Raw genomic sequence first — 24,061 nt, 5'->3', positions numbered from 1 at the left:
AATCCAGAAAAATGCCATTCTCCCCTCAGACTCAGGACACAGCTCTGAGAAAACTGGCCCAAAAGAAAAGACTCATAGCTGATAACATTTGTGGGTCCCCCAATGAATGTCCAGCTTCCCGCTAATTAACAAGACTTGCCCACACACAGCTCCACTCACATTTCAGTGCTTCGCTCTTAAATATAGAAGGCTGGCCAAGGGTCATCAGATATGTGAGGAAACTTTAACATAAAAGAGCAAAACAAATGGAAGAAAAGGATCTCTGAAGGAAACGATCATGCAGGAAACAGAAAAAAAAAGAATTTAAGTTATTAGGGGAATAAAATAAGACAAGAAACAAACATTCAGAAAATGAACAAAATTATCTTGGAAAATGAAAACATGACAGCATAAATTTAAAGGAAAAACATTCAAAAGCATAGAGGAAATAAGAATTACAATTTTCTAAGAAACAGAACAAAAAAAGGCAAAGAGCAAAACAGAGGAGAAAAAAGAGAAAATAATGAGGGAATTATTCCAAGAGGCCTAACAATGAAAAAAATAGTAACTCCAAAAAGAGAAGGGAAAACACACAAAGTAGAAAATTTCAAACAAGGAAAACAAGAACATTTCTCATAACTAAAGGACAAGAGTTTCACATTGAAAGGAACTATTAAAAGCTTAGAATAATGACAGATTAAAAACCTACTTCAGAGCACCTCAGCTTGAAATTTCAGAGCATCAAAAAAGATTCTAATAGTTTCTAGAAAGGAAAAATCAGTTTATATACAACAGAACAGAGATCAGAATGGCATCATATTTCTCAGAAGCAGCACTGCAAACTAGAAGACAATGGACCAGTGCCTTCACAATTTTGAAGGACAGTGACATCCAACCAAGAATTCCATATCAAGCCAACCATGAATCAAACGAGAGGAGAGGGGGGAAAAAGAACAATTTTCAGGGATATAAGGCTCTCAAAATATTTTACCTCCCATGCTGTCTTTCTCAGTCAGTCACTTAAGCTCATGCCTCCAAAACAAAGGAAGATCAGGATCCAGGAAACAGGAATCTTACACAGGAAGAGGTGAAGAATATTTCCAAGGCAGCTGTGGAGCAGCCTTATGAAGCAAATTGGAGGGATGTCTCCAAAGTGAAAAATGGAATACAGTCTGATGAGTTTACATTATTATGAGTTTCACAGTTCTGCCAGAGAATAGGGATTACTATGCAAGTGAAAAAAGTGAAGCAATTAACTTCAGGAAACACTAAATGTTTTGTAGGAAATAAGAGCAGTCATGGTATATAAAGTCATAATACCCAAGTAAATATAATTTACATGGTTAAAACTTAATTTTTAATTGATTTATAAAGAAACTACTTGGAGAAAACTGAGCATCTGGAGGGGAGGAAGAGCAAAATGTGGGTGGAGAATGTAACAGCATGCTCGTCTTCCCCGGTGTGAAGTCTCCAGGTTATGTTCAATATTGAAAAAAATCAAGAAATAGCATTATAAGCTTGTCATGTAGAAATACAAAGGTAAACACCAAAAGAAAGAACTAAAGAATTCAAAGTGATGGCCTCTGCAGGTGAGACTCAAGAATGGGGCCAGGTGAGGCAGGGAATTGCTATTTGATTTAAACAGTTTGATAACTATCACTAAAAAGGAAAAAAAAACTTTTTAAAACGTAAGCAGCTGAAAATATGCTCATGTCAGAGAAATCTCCTAGATGATGCTGTAACTCCTGCCGTCCCCATGTTAAAGGGCTCCTTTAACCTCTACTCGCCATTAGAGCCGGACTCCCAACTCAGCTTTGCCCCACACTCTAAGAACAGTCCTGTCCTTATGGAAAAACTAAGGAACACCTGCCAAAGGTGCTCAGGTAAAACCGACTTTTACTCCTCTGATCAAATTTCCACCTTGTACCGTCATTCTCGGACTTGGGCAGCTTCTATGTTCTCCTGGGCCTGGTGCCTAGCCCAAGACCTCAGCCAGGACTGAGACCTGCCCCCCAATACCTGACCTCCTATGCCAACCATAAGCCTTTCCTGCCTCGATGTCAGTGTACAGCCTCACGTGACACTAGTAAGTTCCTCCACGGTTTCATAGGACACTATCTGATCCTTACCTCAAAATCTGTCAATAGCTTCCCTCTTGACCTCGTTTACCACAGCTAAGTGGTGTCAAAAGGGCATGTCTAGATCCCCAGTTACCATCTACCCCCAGTATGGTCAAGACCTAGGCAAACCAATTCCTGTCCCATCACATACCAGCCACCAGAATAGACATGGAACCACCATCACCACCACATCACAACTCGCAGCCCGGAAGGCAGAGGTACTGTTCAGTAATGATGAGATTTGTGGAAAATTAAACCAACGGTTGTCCCAAGTCCAACTTACTCTCATTTCTTCCAGCCAGAAAACTGAGCTCATCTGATTCAACTAGGGATCTGTTACAGGGAAATTTTAATCCCCCTTCAAGAATCTACTCCCTGAGGGAGGGCCAATGAGCCAAGGAATGCTTCATTGACACCTCTCCCTGAACACACCCCTGCCCAGCTGGGAACATTCAGGCTGCAGTGTACATTTTCACAGGCAGTCTCTGCTGATTCATTCTGTCAAGACTACACACTGTATTTTGCAGATTATGACAGAACCTCAACCCACGCATTAAAATAATTAAACACTGGGGAAATATTTGGGGGTTTTTTTGAGGATAAAAGTATAATTTCTCTCTGAGTCTCTCACAGCAACACTTTAAGATCTTTAGAAGTCTTTAGCATTGTTATCAACTTTGAATGAGCCAAGGTAATAGGGCAGAACAGTGGCAAATGTGGAATGCTGCTTAGAGCAAGTCAGCAGTTCAATTGCACTTACATTATTAGGGTCACTGCTATGTGGCTTTTAAGCCCATCATAATTTTTTTTATGTATTTTCAAGTTAATAGTGAGCTGGGCATTAAACCACCCCAGGGTGGTAGCAGAGAAGGATGAGACAGGAGGGAAGATGGATGTGGCCGATATGAACCTAATCCTCGCAACAACCCTATAAGGTAACAGCTCTAGAATAAGCCCCAGCAGAGAAAAAGTATGTAATTTGGCCAAGGCTCACCACTAGTGAGCAGTGGAGCTAGGACTGAAGCCTAGGTATTTCTGACTTCAAAGCCCATTATACACACAAGGCTGTGTCATCTCCCCTCGTGGAAAAGGACTAGGCAGATCTTAAACTGGTAAAAAGAACCACCAAGTGAGGAGTTTAGTTACGGATAATGGAAATGGACTCTTTCCTCTTATTGTCTGTTCAGATGAGAAACATACCCAATAGTTTGCAGTTAACAACAAGAGCAGCTGGGTGGAAAATACACCAAATAAACAAAGTTAGTGATCAATATTTGGTACTAAATTCTTAATAAGACTAAAATAAAGCAAATGAAATGTCAGTGGTTAGTATGACAAAAGATTAAACTTTCATCACTCAGATGACTCCTTTCTGAGCTTCCCCAAATTGTCTACTCTAAGATTACTCTTTTATTTTTAATAGTAGAAAACAAAAGACAGAGCCATACTGCAGGAAATTCAGCGCTTTGCGCTGCCATTCTGTGGATTCCACATCCTCACGTTCATATCAACCCTGACTTTCATTTCCCATTGAATCCCACCCTAGTTTACATGTCACCTCCTACTGTTACACTCTGCTCTCCCCAGGCAGGTTTTCTCTAAAGTACTATCAATCTAGTCTGAGGGGTACAGCAGACTTTTACTAAAGGTTTGAGGTGATGGAAATAAACTTGAGCTCAGCAAACCACTGAAAACAGAATATAACCCAAGTTTCCCTGCAGATCCCAACAAAGAGAATTTCCTAGCACCCAACTTTCCTTCTGGGATTACCTGGCCTCCCACCACATGGTGAAAATCTCCCTCATTTTCTTTGCTTCTGTGTCTGAAAGGTCCTATTCCTAAGCCATATTCCAACTACTTTCTTATCTTCATCTAAACATTCCGGGGGATCTGGACTATGCTTGGTGGTATCTCAACCCTTTAACACAACTGACTTTAAAGTGACCGCCCCCTCCCGAGAGTTACGTCCATTGAAAGAATTCTACCTTGTTCCTGACCCAAAGCACTGGAACCAGGGTCAGCTTTAAAAAAAATTTTTTTTAATTCTCATACGGTAGAACTGACCCTTTAGTGTACAATTCTATTAATTTAAGTACAAGTAACCAGTCCCACAATCAAGACACAGAACAGTTCCATCACCCCCAAAAAAGTCCCGTGTGTTACCCTCAGTCACACTCTCCTCAGCCCTAGTGACTACTGATCTGCTCCTATCACCACAGTTTTGTATTTTCAATACCGTCATATAAATGGAATCATATAGTATCTAACCTTTTGAAACTGGATTCTTTCACCCAATATAATGCCTCTGAGACTCATCCAAATTGTCACCTGTATCAATAGTTTGTTCCTTTCTATTAGTGAGTAGTATTCCATGGTATTTTGGATGTACCACAAAGCAATGTTTCCAGTTTTCAGTGATTATAAATAGAGATGTATAAACATTCATGTACGGGTTATTGTGTGAGTATAAGTTTTCATTTCTCTGGAGTAAATACCCAGGAATGAGTAATGTAATCTTCCTATACAGGTGAGTTATTTGTAAAAATCTAATATAATCATCTCTGCATTTATAGTTTTATTTAGACTATTTATATTGAATATAATTATTAATATGTTTGGATGGATGGCCTACTTTTTTTATTATTTGTTTTCTGTTTCTTCCCTGTGTTTTTCATTGCTCTTTTTCTTCATTCCTGCCTTCTTTTGCACTAGTGTTCCATTTTAATTTATTGTGTTTTTTACTCTCTTTGTATAGTTACTTGAGTGACTGCTCTGGGGATTACAATATAAATATTTAGCTTTCAAAGCATACTTAGAATCAGTGCTTTACCATTTCAAGTGGAATGCAGAAACTGTACCACCAAAAAGGTCCCCTTTACCCCTTTCTCTTTAGGTTACAGTAACTTAAATATTACATCTACATACATTGAAAATTCTATCACAATATTGTAATTTTTGCTTTCAATCATGAAAATATTGTAAAGAACTTAAGAAGAGAATAGTCTATTATATTCATCCAGATATCTACTGCTTCTGTTGCTCTTCCTTCAGTTCCAATATTCCTTCTGGTATCATCTCCCCTCCGTCCAAAGAACTTCCTTTAATTATTGATCAATACAGGTCTGCTAGCCATGAATTTTCTGCCTTTTCCTCCATCTGAAAATGACTTTGTTTCATCTTCATTTATGAAGGCTATTTTTTTGCTTAATACAGAATTCTGGATTGACTTCTTTTCTTTCAGCACTTTAAAAACACTGTGCCACTTATGGCCTCCTTACTTTCTGGGCTGAAATCCACAGTCATTTGCATCATTATTCCCCTGTAGGTAATACGTTGTTTTTCTTTGGTAGCTTTCACGCATTCTCTTTGTCTTTAGTTTTCAGAAGTTTGATTATGATCTGTCTCGGTGTGGATTTCTTTGGATTTATCTCACTTGATCCACTGGACTTCTTGAATCTGTGTATTTATGTCTTTTGCCAAATTTGGAAGTTTTTCAGCCATTATCATTTTCAGCACCACATTCTTTCTCCTCTCCTACTACGACTCCAATGACATGAACGTTAGGCCTTTTGTTCTTGTCCCACGAGCCCCTGAAATCCTGTTAATTTTTTCTCAGTCTTTTTTTAATCTCTGTTATTCAGACTGCATAATTTCTATTAATCTATCTTCAATTTCAGAGTCTTTCCTCTGTCATTTCCATCTGCTACTGAAATTATCCAGTGAGTTTCTCATTTTAATTTCTGTGTTAGTTCTTCTTTATACCATCTATTTCTTTGCAAAGAATTTCATTTTTCCATTTGCTTCACAACAGTTTGAGCCAGCTTATTGGAACATTTGTGTAATAGCTGCTTTAAAGTCTTCATCAGATAATCCCAATATCTATGTCATTCCAGCACTGGCATCTGTTGTCTCTCCTCCTGCTAGTAGACATTTTCCTGGGTTTCCATATGCTGAGTAATTCAAAGTGTATCGTGAACACTTTGAATATTGTAAGACTCTGGGTCTTATTAAATCTTCTGGAGAATGTTAACAATTTTGTTTTAGTTTTCAAAGCCTTTGCAGTGCTATTTGGATTTGTGTCCTCCACGCACCACATAGTGGCCACTCTGGACCTGAGTGGTGGTCTATTTGTTAGTTAAGTTTTCAAAGTCATTTATATGCTAAGAATTTGATCCACACATACACAGCTCAGGGGTGAGTCCAAGAGTTGATAGGTAACTATATGGAGTTGCTCTCCCATGTTCCTTATTCTCTGAGATCTCTCAGATACTTTCAGGTTTCATGGGGCTCCCTTTTTAGCTCTCCAGCCTACATACTGTACTTCCACAGCTGCACATGCCTCTAGGCCAAATGGTAAGAGGACCAGGGCGGGAAAATGGTAAACTCATTGCCAGTTCAGTGGTACTCTGAATTGTGGTCTTTCTTCCCAATCCACCTGCCATTATTTGCTTTTCAGAGTCTTCAAACAGCTGCTCCACACATTCTGTCCAGGTTTTATAACTGCATTCAGTAAGAGAGACGGGAAGGAATGTGCTTACTCTGTCCCCCCCTGGAAATGGAAACCCAGAGTCTGACTTTTAAAATAACATTGTTTTCTGCTACGTTTGTTTATTTTAATTGGAAAAAGTCCACAAACTGTCTTTGTTCCACTTGGCTAAATTTACAAAAACAAAAACAAAAATAAAACAAAGGTACAGCTCTCCTACAAATGCTCTAACTACAACTGTATTTAACCTTCCTATACAGTGAAGGGCTGGATTCCTGGAGGCGGCAGTATCTCTGAGCAGCTGATGCTTCATTTAACTTATCTGAGTATCAAATACCTATCTGCCTAATCGTATGTACGACTTCCCAAGTTTAAACAATCATTAAACCAAATATTTTCAATTAAAGAATCAGAAAGAAAGAGTAGCTATGATAGAGTTCAGAGTAGTAGGTCTCAGTTCACGGCCAGGTGACTTTAATATTGGGTTTTAATGTTCACATACAAAGCCCAAAAACAAACACTATGAAAAATGTTTAAGAATATTTTCTTTTTAAAGCCATAAGTATAAATTTACCATGTATGGTTTCAGATGCAATAAGCCAAATTCACTGACTAAGTCAATAAAAACACTTGGAGGTCTGTCACAGAGAACGGGAGGGGAGACTTTGTGCTTCTGAGTCATTAGCAGTTCACTGCTCAGAATAAGACCAGCTGCAGTGACTCAGTTACGTTCAGGAGCTCAGAATTGCCAACCATGGCATAATCTAACATTTTTTAAAGGATTTTAATAGAGAAAGATTGTAATTGAGAAAACTACCTGACAGATCTGGTAGAGGGAATCTTAAAAGCAAAAGGAACCACTGCTGTGGTGATACAGTCGTGTATGTAACTTTGTATCATTAAATGCCTAAATCCTCCAGTTGATAATTCAAAAAGACGGAAATCTTAATCCTTGGCACAAAATACTAAGTCCCTCGAAGTTCAGCTCACAGGTTACCATGGATGCTTTCTCCTTCACAAAGCTTTTGTTTTCTGTACCATGACAGCACCAGCACCAGTGCACCTGCTTGGGTACCTGCATGAACTAGTGTAAGCTCCAGGAAGACTGCCTCACATTGAAGAAATGCTAGTGAACATCTGTTCAATACATGCAGTTTTTAACATCAAAATGCAAAGGTCAGGCTTTAAGATGTCTCAAATGGCTGCCAAAAAAATTACAGACAAATTATGCACTGTAATTCCTATTAAAGGAGGGGGAAACGAACTGGTTATTTCAAAATCACTGGGAGAGTTCAGGGGTATTTCAAAGGATCCTCACCCTTCAGGGGGAATCAAGAAACTAAAACATTTTCAAAAGATACATGAATCAGAGAAGTGACAGAACCAAAACAGATCCATTTAGAAAATAAATTAATCTGTGCAAGATCCACTAATATAAATAGAACATTATTACGAAAATTCAATTTTCCCCCACCAGTATATCTCTTTACATGAGGCTTCTTCACATAGGGCTGGTCAATTATGACCTCCATTTCCAGCCCTTCTCCCTTCTTTGGAGAAGGGGAGGGAGGCTGAAAATTTCCAAGCTTCTAATCATGGCTGGGTCTTTGATGACCAGCTCCCAACCAGGAGCCCACCCAGAGTCACTTCATTAAAACAAAAGATGCTCCTGGTACCCTTATCACCTAAGAATTTATAAAGGTTTTAGGAGCTCTGTGTGTAGGAACCAGATTAGGGGAGGAGAGAAGGAAGAGACCAGTATACATATATCCCCTATTTTCTCATCAACATTTATTGTCACCCAAAGTAAAAACCTACCCCTTCCAATTTCCACCACATCCTACACTTAACACTAGAACAATTCTACTTCCTCACTGCTCAAATATGTCAACTTTGGCCTCCCTAGAAGGCAGCCAAAACCCATGGACTGACCCAAAAGAGAATAAAAAGCCCTCTTTAAGTCACAAAATATACCGAGTAGCTGACGTGTTGTAACTGTGCAATCACAAAATACTTACCTCTCCGCTTATCTTCAAAGAAGTTGTGTTAAAAGTCTCTATTTTTTACTTACCATTTAAACTGTGGTAAAGTAAAAATTATCTTTGATTATATAAAATAAACAAGGATCTACTGTATAAGCACAGGGAACCATACTCAATATCTTGTAATAAGCTTAATGGGAAATATGAAAAAGAATATAAATGTGTATAACTGAATCACTTTGCTGTACACCAGAAACTAACACAATATTCTAAATCAACTGTACTTCAATTTTAAAAATACCTAAATCAAAAATTAGAGATAATAAGCTGATTAGTTTTTTAGAAGAAAATGAAGGACACAAAAATTGAAGTTTTGACACAAATCCAATCTATATCTCTGAAAAAAGTAAACAGTAGACACCTTATGTTATTATACCACCCATTAGCACAAACTTTAAGGCAGGCATTTTGACAATATTCCAGTAGCTTTAGAATTTTGCATGTTCATTGATCCAACAGTCAAATTTCTACAAATATATGCTAAAGAAATGCTATAAACTGCATTGCTATTAACATAAAAAATTAGAAATTGGAATTATACACTATAAATTGAAATATGCAGTCATTAAAAAGACTGATATAGATCATTATGAACATCATCACAGAAAAACATTCATTAGATAGTAAATGGAAAAGAAAGTCATAAAGAAGTATGATGTGACTCCACTTAAAAATTACACTGATATTTAAAAAATACTGGAAGGATGTATTTCAAACTAATAACAATGTCTTTTGTTCAAGATGGTAAAACTAAAAAGTAAAACTTTTATTTGCTTCTTTTTGTTTATGGGTATTTAACCTGTGAGCAATACACATGTTTTACTTTTGTACTATGGACATTTTTTAAGCTTTTTAAAAAAGATTTCTTACCACTTCCCTCTCCTACCCACAACTTTTTTCAACAACTCAAATCTTTTTCATTCAATGCAATGTAACAGGAAATTAGTTCTAAGATAGCAGATTGTTTATGACTATTTTAGACTATATGCTACCTAATAAACAGTACCACTGCACAATAATAATGCAAGATGAGATGCTTCCAGAAGGGTTTCCTAAAAATAGTTAATCCTACTTGATTTTTATACATTTGGGTAAAATTTTACCATTGCAGGCAAAACATCCCTGTATTGAGATCCACTTACTTTATCTACTTACTACTATGGAATTGTAGTCATCTATCCATTTTCTCTTAGAAACGTGTATATAAAAACTCCAATCAGAATACAAAGATAATCTGCTTGGATTGATGTGCAGGACCCAACTATATGTAGTCTTTAAAAATATATAATATTTAAATGCAAACACACAGGAAAATAAAAAATAAATGGAAAGAAAGAGATATACCATGCTAACACTAATCAAAAGAAAGCTACAATTGCTATATTCATATCAGGCAAGGTAGATTTCAAAACAATGAATATTATCAGGGATAAAGAAAGACATTTAATGATGTTAAAAGGAACAACTCATCAAGAAGACCTAACAATCTAAAATGTGTACATACCTAATAACAGAGCTTTAAAATACATAGAGCAATACTTAAAAGAGCCAGAAGAAATAAGCAAATCAGCAATGATAGTGAAAGATTTCAACACTATTCTCTCAGCAACTAATTTAACAAGTAAAAGCAAAATCAATAAATATATAAAAGATCTGAACAACACTATCACCCAACTTGATTTAATTGGTACTTTTAAAACATTCTATCCATCAACAGCAAAATACATCACTCTTTCAATTGTACACAGATTACTCACCAAGATAGATCATATTCTGGGCCATAAAACAAATCTGAATAAATGTAAGAGGCCCAAAATCATACAAAAAATGTACTCTGAAAACAGAGTATTAAACTAGAATCATTAACTGAAAAATCTCAGTAAAATCCCTATATACTTGCATAAAAAACTACACACTTCTAAATAACGCATGGGTCAAAGAAGAAATCACAAGGGAAATTATTACAAGATATTTTTAACTGAATAAAAGTAAAAATACATCCAACTAAAACCTGTGGAATATAGCTAAAGTGATGCCTTAATGAAAATTTTAGCCTGAAATGCTTACTAAAATAGGAGTAAATCAGTGATTTAAATTTCTACATTAAGAAACTAGAAAAAAATATAGTGTACAAAATAAACAAAAGAAAGCAATAAACATAAGAGTACAAATCAGTCAAACAAAGAAAACTAAAAAAGATTTTTTAAAAATCATTGAAATCAAAATTTTTTCTTTGAAAATATTGGTAAAATAGATTAACCTCTAGCCAATCTAATTGGAAAACAGAGGACACAAATTACCTACATCAGAAAAAAAGATCTTACAGACATGAAAAGGATAATAAGGGAATATTATGAACTATTTCCGCCAATAAATTTGACAACTTAGGTGAAGTAGACAAATTCCTTGAAAGACACAAACTACGAAAACGCACCTAATATAAAACAGATAATCTAATCCTATATCTTCTTTAAAAATTGAAATTATAACTAAAAAAATCCCCACAAAAAAACCCGTAGGCTCAGATGGCTTTACTGGTGATTCTACCAACCATTTAAGTAAAAAATAATAACCTATAATAAATCTATATTAATATAGACAAACTCTTCCAGAAAACAGAAGAGGAAATACTTCCAAACTCATTTTATGAGTCCAGCATTACCCACATAACAAAACCAAAGGCACTACAAGAAAAGGAAACCAATCATCCTTATGAACATAAATGTACAAATCCTTGTCAAATTTTTAGAAATCAAAAGCAGCAATATATAAAAATTACTTAGATTTATTCTGAGTGCAAGATTGGCTTAATATTCAAAAATAATCAATATAATTCATCACCTTAACACTAAAAATGAGACACAATGCAATCTCTTGAATAGGTTCAGAATAACATTTAACAAAATTCATCACTCATGACTTTTTTAAAAATCAGTAAATATCAGAGAACTTCCTCAACTTGATAAAACACATCCAAGAAAAAAAACACTGCTAACATCACACTTAACGGTGAAAACTAATTCCTTCCCTCTAAAATCAGGAACACAGAAAGGATGTCCTTTTTTACTACCTCTATTCATCACTGCACTAGAGTTCATTTGGTAAAATAAGGCAAGAAAATAAAATAAAAGACATACAGACTGGGAAGGAAGAAATAAAACTGAATTGATTTATAGACACTACCATTTATGGAGAAATTCCTAAGGAGTCTACAAAAAAACATAACGAGAACTATTAAGAGAATTTAGCAAGGTTATTCAAGATCAATACACAAAAAATTAACCTTATTTCTATAAACTATTAAAAATAGAAATTATTTTAAAATACCGTATGTAATAACATCAAAAATATTAAAAATTTAGGAACAAAACATGTGCAAGACCTGTACACTAAGTACAAAACATTGCAAAGAAAAATTAAAGACGACCCCCAAAATAGAGACATACACCATGTTCACAAATCATAAGACTCAATATTGTTAAGATATCTATTCTCCCCAGATTGCTCTATAGATCCAATGCAATCTTAATGAAAATCCCAGCAGGTTTCTTGATAAAAACTGAAAAGCTGATTCTCAAATTTATATGCAAAAGCCAACGAGCTAGAACAGCCAAAACAATTCTGAAAAAGAACAAAGTTAGAGAATTTACACTATTTGTACTACATACTTTTTGAAGATTCACTATAAAGCTACAGTAATCAACATAGTGTAGAACTAAGGATGAACACGCAGATTAACAGAATAGAATGCCTAGAGATAAACCAGCACACACACAGCCAATTAATTTTCAAATGCACCAAGGTAATGCAGTGGGGGATAGTCTTTTCAACAATGGAACTAAAAACTGAACATCCATACGCAAAAAATGAACTCTGACCATTATCTCACACACACATAAAACATTAACTTGGAATGAATCCTAGGCGTAAATGAAAGAGCTAAACTATAAAATTCGAAGAAGAAAAGTCAGGAGAAAAATGACTATAATCTTGAGTTAGGTAAAATTCTTAGGACACAGAAAGCATGAATCATAAAAATTAAAACTGATAATTAGATTTCATCAAAATAAAAAGTTTTGCTCTTCAAAAGACAGTTAAGAAAATGAAAAGGAAAATCACTGATCGAAAGAAAATATCTGCAAAATGTATCACTGATAAAAGATTTGTGTACTGAATATATAAAGAACTATTACATCTCAAAAATAAGACAACCAATTTGATTTTCTAATTTTTTTTGCTTTTTTTATTTGTTTGTTTGGTTTTGGGGGGAGACAATTAGGTTTATTTTTGTTTATTTATTTAATGGAGATACTGGGGATCGAACCCAGGATCTCATGCATACTAAGCATGCACTCTACCACTAAGCTATATCCTCCCCCTCCAATTTGATTTTTAATAGGCAAAATATTTGAACATATATTTGCCAAAAATAAGATATACAAATAGCTAAAAATAAGCACATGAAAAGTTGCTCATGATCATTAGTCATTGATGAAATACATATAAAAACCACAATGAGATTCCATTATATATCAATTTGAATGGCTAAAGTTAAAAAAAAAACTGACAATACCAAGTTATGGTGAGAATGGGGAGCAACTAAAACTCTTATAAACTGCTGGTATAAATGTAAAATGAAACAGTCACTAGAAATCTGGCAGTTTCTTATAAACACACACTTACCATATGAACCAGCAATCCCAGCTCCAGGAATTTACTCAAGAAAAATGAAAACATATGTCTACACAATACTTGTACTCAAATATTCATAGCAATTTTACTCAAAATAACCCAAATCGGGGAAAAAAACCCAATTCCCCATCAATTGGTTAATGGATAAACAATGTGATAAATCCATAAGATGGACAAAAACTCAGCAAACAAAAAGAAACTACTGATGCAACTGTAAAAACAATCTCAAAAGCATTATTCCAAGAAGCCAGACAAAAAGACTACTTAACACGATTCCATTTATATAAAATTCTAGGAGTCAAAACTATGGTGACAAAAAGTAGATACAGGGTAAAAGCAGTTGGTATGGAGATGGAATAGACTACAAAGGGCATAAAAGTCTGGAGGAATAAAAGAAATGTCCTCTATTGTGACTGCAGTGGTAGTTACCTGACTGCCTACAACTGTCAAAACTCACTATGTTGCACACTTAAAATTGATAAATCCTATTGTATATAAATTATATCTCAATAGAGCTATTAAAAATATAGTACACACATCAGACAAAGTACAAGTTTATCATATACAAAATTTTTTATAGATATTTCAGTCAAAAGATAAATAAGATTGGTTCTCCACTCAAGCTCACTCTGACTGACCAGGCAAGCAAGGCAGATGAGCTGACGTTATAGCACAGCATTATGGCAGAGACACATGCTACTGCTGAAGACAGCCTACTTGAGAGGCATCTAATCCAGCCTGCGATGGAGGGGAGACAGAGTCAGGAAAGGCTCCTTGGAAGAGGCAACAACCAACCTGCGTCCTGAGTGATAAAGAGCTAATTATTCCCACATTCATTCATCCATCCATCCAAAATCAGCAAGGGTATAGCTCAGTGGTACAGTGCATGCCTAGCATGCAGGAGTTCCTAGGTTTAATCCCCATCACTTCCACTAAAAAATAAATAAATAAATCTAATTACCTCCCCAACCCCCATTCAAAAGGAAAAAAAAAAAAAGTGACCCAAAGTCTTTAACAGCAGATTTAAAGATTACATTATAATGACAAAAAGATACATGCACCCCAATGTTCACAGCAGCACTATATACAATAGCCAAAACATGGCAACAACTTAAAGGTCCATCGACAGATGAGTGGATAAAGAAGTTGTAGTATATTTATACAATGGAATACTACTCTGCCATAAAAAAGAATAAATAATGCCATTTGCAGCAATATGGATAGACCTAGAGATCATCATTCTACGTGAAGTAAGCCAGAAGGAGAAAGAAAAATACCGTATGATATCACACATTTGTGGTATCTGAAGAAAAAAAGGGGTAGGGGAGACACTTGAACTCATCTTCAAAACAGAAAGAGACTCACAGACATAGTAAACAATCTTATGGTTACCAGGGAAAGGAGATGCAGGGGATAAATTTGGAAGTTTGAGATTTACAAATATTAGCCACTATATATAAAAATAGATTTTTTTTAAAGTTTCTTTTGTATAGCACAGGGAACTATGTTCAGTATCTTATAATAAATTTTAATGGAAAAAAATGAAAATGAATATATGTATGCACATGCATGACTGCATTATTGTGCTGTACACCAGAGAAAGACACATTGTAGTTGACTGTATTTCAATTTTTAAAAATTACATTATAATGAAGTAAATCCAATGACAAAAATGTGTACAGCACATTATGAGAGGACAAAGGATGAGAAATAAAACCAGCCTGAGGAGGCCTGCGGGAAGCTTCCTAGGAGTACGCAGAGAGGAGTCTCTAAAGCAGTGACTCACGACAGAAAATAAGCAGCAGAAGCCCTAAGGAAACTTTCTCTAAACACATATACCTGGGTCCATCCCAGCCTCCAGAATCAGAACATTTAGGGAAGACCAGATATCTATAACTTTTTCTCATTCCTGACTCCTGAGCTCCCCTCTGTTGTTTCTTTCACTCCTATGTTTGATTAATAATTTCTCATTGCAGACATCTGTACTTTTTAAAAAGTTGCCCAGGTGATTCTGAATATTAAGAAACTGCCTTGAAAAGCTTCACAGCACTGGATTTGGTAATGATTTCTTGGATAGGACACCAAAGGCACAGGCAAAAAAAGAAAAAAGAGACAAACTGGACTTCATGAAAATTTAAACATTTTCCGCATCAAAAGATACTACCAACAGAGTAAAAAGGCACCCCACAGAATGGGAGAAAATATTTTCAACTCACATATCTGATAAGGGAATAATATCCAGTATATATAAACTCCTAAAACTCAACAAAAAGCAAACAACCCAATTCAAAAAAGGGCAAAGGACATAGAAATTTCTTCAAAGAACATATATAAATGTCCAATAAGCACATGAAAAGACTCTCAACGTCACTAATTATTAGGGAAATGCAAACCAAAACTACAATGAGATAGCACTTCACATCCATCAGGATGGCTGCTATGAAAAAAACCAGAACATAACAAGTGTTGGTGAGGGTGTGGAGCAACTGAAATCCTTGCACACAGTTGGTGAGAATGTAACATGGTACAGCCCCTATGGAAAACAGTAGGAGACACCTCAAAAAATTAAAAATCTGCCAGCTTCACTTCTGGGTATATACCCAAGAGAAATGAAAGCAGGGTCTCAAAGAGATATTTGTTTACACCTGCTCTTGGAGGTATTACTCACCGTAGCTAAAAAGAGGAAGCAACCCAAATGTCCACTGACAAATGAATGGATAAAGAAAATGCAGTATATCACAGAATGGACTATTATTCAGCCTTAAAAAAGGACTTCTGACACATGCTACAACATGGATTATACTAAGTGTGTAGCTAAAGTAGTCAAATTCATAGAGACAGGAAGCAGAGTGCTGGCTGCTAGGGGCTGGGAGAAAAGGAAACGGGGAGCTATTGTTTCAGTTTTACAAGATGAAAAGAGATTTAGAAATAGACGGTGGTGATGGTAACACAACATCTACTACTACTGAACTGTACACTTAAAAATGGCTAAGATGGTAAACTTTCTGTTACATATGCTTTACCACAATAATAAAAAGGAAACACTACATTGATTCTGAACTGGCTATACACATGGACTACCCACTTCATCAATAATAGTAAAATAGCCAGCACTTACTGACTGCTTCCCATGTGTCAGGAACTGTTTTAAGAGCTTTATGTTTTACCTCATTTAATCCCCACAACAACCCTATGAAGTAGGCACTCTTGTGAACAGAGGTGCATTAAAAAAAACTCTCACACCCTCAGACCCTACTAGCAAGAATGGAAATGGTGCAACTACTTTTGGAAAAAGAGTTGGCAGCTCCTTAAAAGGTTAAACTTAGAGTTATCCTGTAACTCAACAATTCCACTCCTAGATAAATATCTAAGAGAAAGGAAAACATGTATCAACACTAAAACTTGTCCACCAATGTCCACAGTATCAACCAACTGATGAACGTATAAACAAAATGTGGTATATTTATACAATAGAATATTGTTTGGCAATAAAAAGGAATGAAGCCCTGATACATGCTACAACACTGATGAACTTTATGCTAAGATAACATTATGCTAAGTTAAAAGAAGTCAATCACAAAAGACCACATGTTATATGATTCTGTTTACATGAAAAAGCAGAAGAGGCAAATCTACAGAGACAGAAAACAAACGGCCTAGAGCTAGGGGAAAGAGCTGTGTTCCTGCTAATGGGTATGGGGTGAATATAACAAAAAAACCACTGAACTGTACACCTTAAGTGGGTAAATTGTACAATATGTGAATTATACCCCAATAAAGCTATTATGAAAAAGCAAATACATCTCAGGGTGAAGGATGGGTCCAAACTTTAGGCAGCAGGTTGTCAGCTGCCATAGCAACACGCCTGCCATTATTTACTGCAGATGTAATCACACGGCTTCCCACTCTGGAATACTTAGTTTTAGGATTAAAAAAGAACTTCATACATATTTGGGTCATGGAAATCACACACTGTAGGATGTCCATGCTCCATATATTTAGGTCCCTAGCACCAACAATATATTTGCAGCTGACTCACAAATACTTCAGACCCCCACAAGCAAATCAGGCAAACCTAATACAGGACAGCAGACAGGATTTCTATGGTTGCCCCTCCTGTGTCAGCAGTTTCACACCTGTACACATGCAGAGCATTACAGCCACCAGGCAAATGCCTGACACTTGGAGCTGTGAGAGCCTGTCTAGAAATGAACTCCACAGAGTAACCACGGGGAGGAAAAATGAAAGGAATGTAGTTTATTAAAACAAAGTTTTGGCTTGGTTTTATTTGTACAAAAAAGGGGATTCTATAGTCCTTAGTTAGAAACTTTTTTGTCTCTTTTCACAGTATCATTTATTCAAAAATAATTACTGAAGGTGGCACTGCTACGTGCAATATACCATTCTAGGTACTGAGGATATAAAACAAAGCCCCGATCTTCATGGAGCATAAATAAATATGAGAGAGGGAGGAAGAGGAGATATGAATGAAGGTGCACGTAGGGCATCAGATAGGGATAAACTATGAAGAAAAACAAAGCAGGGACTAGAAATAAAGAGGTGCTGGGCAGAGGGTATGAAATTCACAGGGTAGTAAAAGTGAGGTGGGAAATCCCATAAAAAAGACCGGCAGGACCCCCAGGCAGGGCCACTACTCTCCCACCAGCACCATCTGGTTCCCTGGCCCAATGGCTTTATCTCTCTTTTTGCCTCTGAACCAGCTAACTTCTAGGAAAGTGGGCTCACTCCTGATTGGTCCATTTCCCTCACTCCTGATTGGTTATTTCTCTCCCTCCTGATTGGTCCATTTCCCTCACTCCTGATTGGTTATTTCTCCCCCACGCAATTGGTCCATTTCTACAAAGCCTGTTCCTAATTAGTCAACTTTTGTTATACTTTATTTGCATATGATGTTGCAAAGTGTAAACTGGCAGCCTATAAAAGCCTGTGTAAACCTACAGACGGGGTCCAGAGATTGGAGTGTTAACTCCTATGGGCCCACTGGCATAATAAACCTGAGTTCTCCAACTCTCCGGGTGCTGCTTGGTCTCTCGCTCGGATCCAGGTTGCTGTCACAACAGCGAGCTGTAACACGTTTTCCTGCAACAAAAGGAAAGGAGTGGGAAGAAGCAGGGAATCCAAGATGACTTTAAAGCGTTTGACCTGAAGAACGGAACTGCCTTTTACAAAAATGGAAGAACAGAGTGAGGAAAAGGCTTAAGGGAGAGAATCAGTTTGACTTTGGATACGTTAAATTTAAGATGCCAATTACACATCCAAGTGGAGATTTCAAGTGGAAATCAAGCCTGGAATTCAGTGAAGTTGAGGCTGGAAATACTGTGTGAATAAACATTATAAAGATGGTACTTAAAGCTTTCTCTGTTATATTTATTCAACCTATCCCCCAGAGGATGAGTAAGCAGTTTGTTACTTTGCCATTAAAAACACTGCTGCAATAAGCATCCACAGAAATACTTCCTTATGCTATATGGTACCATTTTCATTTGAGTAAGGGAGCTTCCTAAAAATGGAACTGCTGATTCAAAAGTTTGACCATTTTAAATTTTACTAAAAACAGCCAGCTGATTTACAAAAAGACCACAGCAGTGCACACCTCCTCAATCAAGACATGACAGTACCCATTTTCCAATACCAGTGAGAAGAGGATAGTACTCTAAAATTTTTTTCCAATTAAATGGATGAAAAAATGGTATCTTGTTTTAATTAAAAATTCCCTGAGCATATTTGCATTTATTCATTGGCCAGTGGCAAGCACTCCTCTATAGAATGTCCATTTTATTACAGAGTTGCTTATCTTTTTCTTATCAATTTGAAGCTGCTCTGATACATTAGAAATATGAAACCTCTACCTGGTAGTTTGCAGCAATTATTTCTCCCAGTCTATGACTCATCATTGGCTTCATTTATGCATGTCTTGTATCACAGAAAAAATTCTGTTTGTGCAAATTTGCCAATCATTTACTTTATGGCTTCTGGACCACCTGTCTCACGTTAGAAGCCCCAAGGTTTTAAACACATTCCCCTTTTTTCTGTAGTTTTACTTTGTACATTTGTGTGTTTATTTGGAAGTTACTTTTGAATATGGAGTGAGCTAGGGAGTCTAGGTGCGTTTGGAGGTGAACAGTCAATTATATCAATGGCATTTATTAAGTAAACCATTCTTTCCGTGTAGTAAGTGCCTGTTATCATATGCCTGACTTACCTGTGCAGCCATGCAACCTTGACCGGAAAAAAATTCTGCATAAAAGCCTAAGGAAAGTCAAAGTGCCCAAGTACTTTATATAAATATGGAAATTACACTGAGCAGTGACATATAAAATTGAGAGTCAAGAATGCACTGAGGGAAGAGGAACAACAGTACAAGTGAAAGAAGCATGGCTTCTTCTTGACTTGTGGCTCTGGTCTCACCATTCAGAGCTAGAGACAGAGTAAAGGTACTTAAACTAAATCCTTAAGAAAAGTCTTGGGTTCCCTCCCCAGTCTCTCCCGTCACAAAGCTTTCACTGGTTGGTTCCATCCACATGCACTAAAGCCTGAGGCTCCCCCGGCCAGTCCTAAGAAGGTCTCTAGACAGCTTTGGCCACAAGAGATGTGTCTTCTCCTCACTGCCAAAATTAAAGGTTCATTTAAACTGTGGACAAACTTGAAATGGTGTTAGTGCCCAAAATATCTAAGTCAAGGTAGTAAAATGGTATTCATAAAGTGATTTAACAAAGGGATGGCTTTAAGGAGATGGAATAAGAATTCGATTTTTCTCAAGCTCATAAAATGATAAGGAAAAGAAATTCTGTAAGTCAGGGGGTCCTGCCTAACCCTGGATAAAAGGTACTGGTCCTCTCCCCCAACTCAGCCTATGTCTGGTGATGTGTGTATGAGAGAGAGAGAGAGAGAGAGAGAGAGAGAGAGGGAGGGAGAGAGAGAGAGGAGGGGGGAGAGAGAGAGAGAGAGGGGCAGGCAGGCAAATGGAGAAAAGGGGTGGGGAGAGAGAAATACCGCTCCCCTTCCCACTCCTAATCACATTTTGTCAGTTTAGATATATAAAAAGCAGCTATTCACAAAACCTGTATAAAACCTAAAGATGAATTCCCCACCCTTTGAGATACCTTCTGATGAATGAGAATAGTAAAAAAAAAAAAAAAAAAAAGGCGACAGGTATCCAGGTAATCTGAATTATACCCTCAGTGACCAGTGGGAGAGCACGAAATAGTTAGAATGATTATATACTGTTCATCACTAGCATCTCTACACTGTAGAGACTAAAGGCAAAGCATTTCTACCTCGAACGCTGCTTTCAGTGAAGAATGAAAAACAGAAGGATGGGTAAAACATGGGCTCACATCATAAGGATATCACAGAAACTTCCAACTCCTCATTCATGACTAGCTGGTTTGAGGGCTCCCTGTCACATGCCCCCTCACAGTAAATAAAAACACTCCGCATTACTTAAGCCTTCTTTCCCTCATGCAAAGGGGACAGAGTGTTCAACTTGTGCCTGCCAGTGAGCTCAGAGTGAGTGCCGTTCTTCATTCTTCCAACTTGCCCTTCTCTCCTCCTTGTTACCAACATTCTTGCTTTCAGCTGGGTCTAGACCACCTGCCTCCACTTCCAAGAAGGAAGCCAGACGACTTGCTGCCTAAGGGCATAAGGGCCCCACCCCCATACAGGCCCTATTTTGACCTGGTACCCAAACAGCCTCGGACCACGGGCAGAATGTCGAACTCACTATCTCAGCAAGAGGCCAATTCCAAACCAATAAATAAAAGATTGCTTTCACATGATAAAGTACACAACTCTATCTGAAGTGGGAAACAGGTTTTTTTCAATTGGCAGGGACTCTCCGTAAGCTAATGACCTTGAAACAAGGGAAAGAGCCTTATAACACTCTTCTTCACAGAAAGAACAACTCCCCAAAAAAAGTTAACAGGCTGAGATGAGACGCTATTGTGACTAGACCGCACAGAAAGTTCTCAGACACAGATTTTTAATGAGGTAAATCATATTCCTTTTGAGAGTATCTGAGTCCACTGCACATGTTTCCATTTTAACAGCTGACAGCAGCAAAGGAGAAAAATATCACAAGGGAGAAAATAACACTTTAAATATAATGGGACAATTCTCACGTCCAAAAAAAAGCACCACAGAGTGGCAGAGCTGACCCTTGTTGGTAAAGCACTTGAGGGACAAATGCAGGCATTAAACGGGGCCCAGCAAATCTTACAACCACATCAGTGGGCTGGAGATTGGGCAGGAAGGATGAATCTTCGCATTACTACGAAACTCCACTCCCATCCATCCATCACTGATTCATACCTAAACTCATACCCGTACATTCTGCCAAACAAATAAATCATCTCATCACTGGAAGACGTGTATCAGTCATATCAACAGACATTCATACTCCCCTGGAAATTTACTTATTGCCGAGAAAGGTGTGGTAGTGGGGATGGGAGGCATCCTAAAGTGTGTACTTTAAAGTCTGTTTCATTTCGTGATTTTAATTAGTTTGACAATTAAATGAGGAGGGATCACTAATATATGAATGCCTGCTTCATGGACCAGGTGATACTACTTGTTAAAGAAAATGTTCTCAGACCACTTTCAAAATCTTTGCCATCTTTCTAAAAATGGGTAAAATTGGTAAGGTTTACTGAGCTGAAGTGGCTGAGTCTACTACAGCTCCCTTTGAAGTTGTTCTGCTGTGTGGCACCAAATCCACTTTTAGTTCTGTGAAGCCTAATAAATGGAAATCTTTACCAGTCAAGTCACTCTTTTATCCTTCATCCTTAAAATCCAACGATTTTCTTTAAACACAGATCACTCTAATCTTTGTTGGCTGAGCCCGCAGCAATTTCCCAGGGCTCATATAGAACATGGCAAATTAACAAAATAATAAAACCCACAAGACATTTTATTTAACACATTTCCTACACTATGTGCCTACCACATTATGCTTATCTCTAAGATATAAAGGTAAGAGAGTAACTCTTAAGAAATACACTATTCCACATCATATATCATATAATAAACACTACAGAGAAAGCATTGCCTCATGACGACAACCATTAGTTTTGTTCTAAAAGCAGACGCGAAGGTGTTGACTTCGTAAAAGGAACCACTGATCATAATATGGAGCAAAATATAGACTCGTGGTTTCACTTTAGGGTGTCAAAGACACAAGTTTGCACACAGTATGAAATCAGACACCATGCTTTGCTTGCCGGTCAGCTATCACCCACTGCTTCCTTGCACCAGAACCCTCAGGGCCGCTGGGCCCCTCCTGAGGCCCAGGAGATGAGTCCTGACTATGCCAATCAGATGATTCTTATTTCACTAATCAGGCATGCCAGTGACTGGTCTAGGGTAAGCATGTAACCCAGGCCTGGCCAATGAGAGTAAAGAAGATGTTAGGAGTTCCTGGGAAAGATCTGCCCCATTTTGAAAGGTGATGCAAGTAACTCCCCTTCTTGTTTGCCTTTGAACACAGTGAAGATGTGATGCCTGGAGCTGCGACAGGCACCTGGTGACCATGAGGGGACAAGCCCAAGGAAGAAAGTCAACAAACTGAAGATGGCAGAATAGAAAGACGGGAAGCACCCAGGTACTTGACGGTGTCAGTATGCCCTTGACTTAACCAATCCTAGAAACATCTCTCTATGGACTTTCAATGTGAGATCAGATATTTTACTTGTTGTTCATGCCACATTTAGTTTAGTATTCTGTTACTTGCAGCTGAAAGCATCCTGACTTATACAGGCCCATTTAAAAAAAAAAAAAGGATCAGACAGGTTCAGATTCCAAAATGATCTCTTCTTAGGCAAGTGCAGAATGCAGGAAGGAGACCACTTACCTTCTTTCAGGTCATGTATATCCCTGTCCAAAGATCCACCCCTATCAAAGCTAAACGGAAGCCTAAAGTAACTGCCCACAGAGCTCAGTGGGGCTCAAGCATCAATGGATTGCAGTCTAATTTCGAACCTGTGGCGAGATCAAGTCACCTGGCCAAGTGTTGCCAAATCTTCTAGGAGCATCACAAAATAGCCCTTTGTGTGCCATAACATCCCCAGCGGCCTCATTTGCTTCCCTTATCTTTGCAATTTTGGACCAGAATGCTGAGGCAGTGTTAACCACGGTGTTGAGATAAGATAAATGTATGCATGTCCATATATGGATAATCCATTTTTACAGAGTTCCCAATATATGCAAGGTACTTTTCTTGGGACCAATAAGGTAAAGGACCAAAAAATAGAAAACAGACGGTCCTCTAAAATTCAAAATACAAAAATAAGCATAATGTGTGAAGTCTCTCTTAACGACCCTAGCTTACATCATCTTCCTCCCCTGGAGGTATATACCACTCATCAGATCCTGCAGCGTTAAGGGAACCTATAAAGATGATTAACTCAATTATTTATCTATGTATAAATACAATATATATGTAATGAATTTATCTATTTGTTAATATGCTGGAATAGTAGAATAAAAAGTTGTAATGGAAGGTGTTAAGACAAATTACTACTACCACTACTAGTAATAATAGCTAGCACTAATTTAGTGCTTACTTTGGGCCAGGCATTATTCCAAACACCCGACATACAACTTTCTAAATCCTCTAACAACCCTAATAGGTAGATATTAACATTATCCACATTTTACAATTAAGAGAACTGACATACAGAGAGGTTAAGCAACTTTCCCAGAGTCACACAGCCAGTGAGTGGCAG

General features: G+C 37.3%; 1 protein-coding gene and 1 non-coding gene across 14 annotated transcripts in view; both read right to left on the bottom strand.

Moving 5' to 3' along the window:
• HERC3 (HECT and RLD domain containing E3 ubiquitin protein ligase 3) overlaps positions 1-24,061 on the bottom strand; it is a 130,779-nt gene that overhangs the window by 88,330 nt on the left and 18,388 nt on the right. The window contains exon 1 of one of the 13 annotated variants that reach the window (XM_031433908.2): positions 971-1,131. The exons of the other annotated variants lie outside the window; for them this stretch is intronic. Within the exon in view, the coding sequence (XP_031289768.1) occupies positions 971-977 (7 nt within the window). The 5' untranslated portion in view covers positions 978-1,131. Of the gene's footprint in view, positions 1-970; positions 1,132-24,061 lie in introns of those variants that run through there. 13 annotated transcript variants of the gene reach the window in all.
• On the bottom strand, positions 12,931-13,003 carry TRNAT-AGU (transfer RNA threonine (anticodon AGU)). The gene has a single exon. It is a non-coding gene; the product is annotated as a tRNA-Thr (tRNA).

This window comes from Camelus dromedarius, chromosome 1, assembly GCF_036321535.1.
Source record: "Camelus dromedarius isolate mCamDro1 chromosome 1, mCamDro1.pat, whole genome shotgun sequence".
Lineage (NCBI taxonomy): Eukaryota > Metazoa > Chordata > Mammalia > Artiodactyla > Camelidae > Camelus > Camelus dromedarius.
Note: the sequence above shows the minus strand (reverse complement) of the source record. Positions and strands in the feature narration are given on the sequence as shown.